Below are 5,498 nucleotides of genomic sequence, written 5' to 3'. Positions count from 1 at the left end.
GATGAATGTTTGGGCCGGTATCTTGAATGATACATTGATAGGCTCTTTCTTCATCGATGGTAATCTCAATGCCCGTACATATGAAGAGCTTCTCAGAAATCAAATGGTACCAAGAATAAGGGAGATTACAAGCGATAATTTTCAAAATATTTGGTTCAGCAGGACGGAGCAGCGGCTCATTACGGTAGGGAGGTTCGAGTTCCCTCAATGGTGGATTGGAAGAAGGGGTGAAATCGAGTGGCCTGCTAGATCTCCTGATCTGATGCCTCTCGACTATTTTCTTTGGTATACTCAACGCCACCGCAAAGCTTAGACGAATTGCAGAATCGGATTCTGCAACAGGCTACTTTGATTGATAGGGAGATGATTCGTAACGTTGTTTGTTTGCATGTTTACAATTGCAAAGCGTTTTATCAAGAAGCTCAAGGTTTTCAATTCGAACATCTTCACTGAAGCGTGAGAGACAAAGGGACTCTTTAGACATCCTGTATATATAGTGCCTAGATGTTAACTTAAAAGGGCCTGAAATAATTTTCTTTAAAAAATGTTTAAACCGATTATCTCATTAAGGTCAACAAAGGATAGTTAAAAATTGTTGTTTTAATAAACAAATAAAGACATACAATTTGCTAAAATTTTTTGAATTTTTTTTAAGCCTAATCTTTTTTGGGTAAGTTTGTATCAGGACATTTTTCTCAATAAAAATCATATGTGGGCGTCCGCATGGAAAGGGTGCTTATGGCTGGAACGAAGTGACATATTGGGGAATATAACCAGATGACTTCCCTGCATTTAAGGCTCAATATACACTTTCGAAGTTGAAAAACGTGTCACCGGGGTAGTTTTGAAGTCGGAACTTCGAAAAATCGGTTTCGAGAAAAAAACATAAAAACTTGGCGAATGCCGCAAGCACACATGTTATATTTTTTTTAACATGAAATATACCTACTTCCGTTTTTTTCTGCGTATGAGTGTAGTCCCAATGAGTTTAGTTCAGATCCCCTATTTTCCCATATTGTATTATATATAATATATAAATTTTAAATAGCTTCAAATGAATTAATACTCACCCCAACAAAAACGGGAAAGTACGAGAATACTGCATCGATCACTTAAAAATAAGAATAAAACATTGTTATTAGTTAGTTTACTTCAACTTGAGTATTTCAAAGTGAAACTCCATTTAAAATAAGTAAAAACTTGTTTAAAATAAAGACATTTACGTTCATTAAATAAAATAAATGATTCATTGTAAAGTCCTGGAAAATAAATTTTTTTCAAACTTTTCTAGATACTTTTTCCAAATGTGTGAAATCTTAAAAAATCTTTTGAAATTTTTCATGAAACTTAGAAAAATAATATATTTTATATATCCTTGAAAATAAATGTGAAAATTATGCGCCTCTCTTATTTTCATTTTATATTTGTCTTCTTTATACATACTTTCTTTTAACTGGAAAAGGGGTTAATCTTATTGAAAATTCATTCACAGTATTCAGTCCGTATTTATTTTCTCAATTTTATTTGATTCTATTTTTTTATTTCTCATTGGTGAAGATTTTTATTTTAGATTTTTTTATTTCTGCAGTTTTTGAAAATTTCTTTTTTAAATTTTCTTCTCTAAAAAAATATATATTTTTTCTTATCTTTTCAGATTATTAATTTAAAAAATATTTATTTAAAAAAGCTGGAAAAGAGGTTAATATTACGAAAAATTCCTTCAAAATTTTTAATTATTTAGTTTAGTGTTATAAAGACGAATTAAAAATGTTAAAACCTTATTTTGAAGACGTATTCTTTTATTCTCTTTTTGAAGAAGTTTTCTTTTTATTTTATATACAGTGAAGGAAGGGTTGGTGAGAAGAGGGCAGGGAAAATGAGAGGTGCGGAAGTAAGTTGGGGGGAAGCTAAAGCACCTTCTCTCTATTACTCTCACTTCCACCCTTTTTTATTTCCCTTCTCCTCTCCCTTCCATCCCTCCCCAGCCTTCACTTCCCCTAATTATTAAAAATGTTACGACAATTTCGCTATACAATTTTTAAAAATTTCTCATTAAAGCCTTGATAGCCAGTTTTAAATTCATATACGCGCGTGAAAAAAGTTTGCATGGCTCAAGCATGGCAATACACTTGGAAATATCTAACCAAAACATGGGTAATGGCTGAATGGTAGAATGGCGCAAGCCTTGCTCTTGTCCGTCTCTCATGCTTAGGATACGCTAAACACGCAAGTGTTTGAGAAAATTAGCCTGCGCTAAGAATTACAATCTTAGGTTTGCCAACAGCCAACACGTCTCTAAAGGGTAAGTTCACTACCCAGGTGCATCGGATCGTTAACCACGTCGTTTAAGACGTGATCTGCGAAAACTTAAATAACATATAGACTGTGCTAACAGCCAAAATAACTTCCAGTGGTGAAATGACGACCCGGACTCACCGAATAGAGCACCAGGTAGTTTAGCACGTATTTCATGAGAACTTTTTAAGAATTTAAATTGTGTAAACTGCCAAAATAACTTAGAATTGTGAGTCGAGGATCCAGGTACATCGGATCGTGCACCAGGTGGCTTAATACATATTCTACGAGAACTTGAAGAAAATTTAAATTTTGCCAACTATAAAAATAACTAAAAATGGTGAGTCGAAGACCCATGTATGTCGGATAGTGCACCGGGTTACTCAGAATGTCATCTATGAAAACTTTTTTGAAATTTACACTTTGTGAATAACGAGAAAAATTCCAAACGGTGATTCGACGACCCGGGTGCACCGAATCGCACACTAGGTAGTTTAGCACGTATTCTACGAGAACTCTAAAAGAATTTAAATTGTGCCATTTATCAAATTAAATGAAAATGGTGATTTGCAGAACACGTACTAAGCAACCTTTTGTTCGAAACGGTGCACATAATCGCCTGCTCACAAGTTTTAGTTGTTTTAGCTGTTGTAACAATGTAAGCTTTAAAAAAGTACTCGTAGAATACCTGCTTATCAACCTGGTGCACGATCCGGTGTACCCGTATCGATGACTTACCATTTGTAATTGTTGTAGTTATTAAAAAAATTTTAATTTCAAAAATGCTATCTTAGAATTCGTGCTAAACTACCTGGAGCAAGATCTGGTGACCCAGATCGTCCACTCATAATTTGTTAGTTATTTTGGCTGTTCGACCAATTTCAATATTGAAAAAGTTCTTATAGAATGCATGCTAAGCTACCTGGTGCGCGACCCGTTGCACCCGTGTCGTCGATTCATCATTAGTATTTATTTTAATAGTTGACACAATTAATATGTTGAAAAAGCTCTAGTAGAATACGTGTTAAAATACATGTTGCATGATCCGGCTCATGTGGGTCGTCGACTCACCATTTGTAATTATTTTGGTTATTGACCAAATTTAAATTTCAAAAATTCTCGTAGATGACTCGCTAAACTACCTATTGTGCAATCCGTTGCACCTGGGTCGTCGATTCACTACTTGGAATTGTTTTCGTCATTCACAAAGTTTCAATTTCAAAGCAGTTCTCGTAGATGACGTCTTGAACGAATTGGTGCACGATCAGGCACACATAGATCTTCGACTCACCATTTTTAGTTATTTTGGTAGTCAGCACAATTTAAATTATTTTAAAGTTCTCGTGAAATATGTATAAAGCCACCTGGTACATGATTCGGTGAACCCAAGTCGTCGACTCACAATTCTTAGTTATTTTGGCTTTTCGAACAATTTAAATATTGAAAAGGTCTTGCAGAATACGTGCTAAGCTACCTGGTCCCCTAAATACTGTACTCGGATCGTCGACTCACCATTGGTAGTTATTTTGAGAAATGGCACAATTTAAATTCGTTTAAAGCTATCGTGGAATACGTGCTGAACTACCGAGTATGCGGCCCGATGCACTTGGCATGTCGGCTCACCATTTGGAATTGTTTTCGTTAATCGCAAAGTTTGAATTTCAAAAAAATTCTCGTAGATGGCGTCTTGAACGACCTGGCTTACGATCCGGAGCACATAAGTCTTCAACTCACCAGTTGTAGTTATTTTGATAGTTGGTACAATCAAAAATTTTAAAAAGTTCTCGTAGAATACGTGATAAAAGTACCTGGTGCAAGATCCGGTGAACCCGGATCGACATATCACCATTTGATGCTATTTTGACTGTTCACACAGTGTAAGTGTTCTTAAACTTCTCGCAGATGACGTTTTGAACGACGTGGTGAACGATCCGATGAACCCGGGTAGTGAACTTACCATTTAGAGACGTGTCGGATATTGGCAAACCTAAGATTGTAATTTTTCAGCGCAGGCTAATTTTCTATAATATTTGGATGTTTTGAAGATGATTCATTTGTGTTTAGCGTGCCCTAAGCATGGGAGACGAACAAGAGCGAAGCTACATATGGGTACATATGATAGCAATCTTGTTTTGTATTCTTCTTAAAAATGTACAATTTTCAGTGTAATAGTTTACAATTTCACGCGTATTATTCAAACATTTAGAATAAAATTTCTTACGGACCTGTTGACAATTAAACGATTTTGAACTAAGAATTAAAAATTGTATTGTATGAAATCAAAATAGGTAAAAATTCAAATATCTAAAATTGATACGTCAGTAATTGGAAATTGTCTTTAATTATAATTGGTTATACTTGTATAGCTCTGAATATCCATGCAAGATGCTAAGTGTTTAAGTTTTCCATTTCATAAGTTTCAATTTTTAAATTAAAGTAGGAGTAAAAGGAGCTGCGTGGGGTGATCGGTAGTCGCTCAGGCATGAGAAAACAAAAGCGTTTTATACGAAACCGGCCTCTAGCTGGATAATTCCCCACCTCCCCCGGCCCCAAAATCGGCCCAGTCTCAGAGTTTCACTATATTACGATATTCATACGATAAAAAAGAATTTTTTCAGAAAAATAAAACAATTTTATTAACTTAAAATATTGATTATAAAGCTCAATGTCAACAAATTTTCTGTTGGTTTGCAAATTTAAGAAGGTACTTTGATATATTTAAAATGACAAAGGATTTTTTTGTCAAAAAAGTATGAAAATAGTGTATACGCTCTTAAAAATGGATAATAATAATAAAATTGTCAAATAAAATCTCGTCACAAAAAGTATGTATATTTTTATAGATGATTACTTACTTAGTAATAAAAGGAATGCCACTTTCCAATTCATCGTGAAACCCGGATCTTAAGACAATTTTTTTGAAATCCAGATTTTTTCTAGAATAAAAAGCTCGAAATTACGATATATGGAAAGAAACTGAATATTCTGAGATGAAAAAACAGTTGTTTTAATGGCCTTATATACTATTTGCGTACATGTGTCGAAAAAATGGTCAAGGATCAATAAAAATAGAAATAATTTTAAGCTGCTGTAATGTGCCCGACACTTGAGGAGTGCTAACCTGAAAATCATGCGTAAAATAACAATGCAAACATTTACCTACTTAATGATTTACTAACTTGTTTCTTTTTGTGGATGTACGA

General features: G+C 34.2%; 1 protein-coding gene across 1 annotated transcript in view; it reads right to left on the bottom strand.

Annotated features, from left to right (window-relative positions):
• The window catches only part of LOC117182962, an 18,762-nt gene extending 13,529 nt beyond the window's left edge, over positions 1-5,233 (bottom strand). Inside the window, exons 1-2 of the mRNA XM_033376082.1 lie at positions 5,151-5,233; positions 1,071-1,111 (exon numbers count right to left, since the gene is read on the bottom strand). Of these exons, the coding sequence (XP_033231973.1) occupies positions 1,071-1,111; positions 5,151-5,184 (75 nt within the window). The 5' untranslated portion in view covers positions 5,185-5,233. The remainder of the gene's footprint in view (positions 1-1,070; positions 1,112-5,150) is intronic.
• Between the last annotated feature and the right edge of the window lie 265 nt (positions 5,234-5,498).

This window comes from Belonocnema kinseyi, chromosome 2 (genome assembly GCF_010883055.1).
Source record: "Belonocnema kinseyi isolate 2016_QV_RU_SX_M_011 chromosome 2, B_treatae_v1, whole genome shotgun sequence".
Classification (NCBI taxonomy): Eukaryota; Metazoa; Arthropoda; class Insecta; order Hymenoptera; family Cynipidae; genus Belonocnema; species Belonocnema kinseyi.
This window is presented reverse-complemented; position numbering and strand designations above follow the sequence as displayed.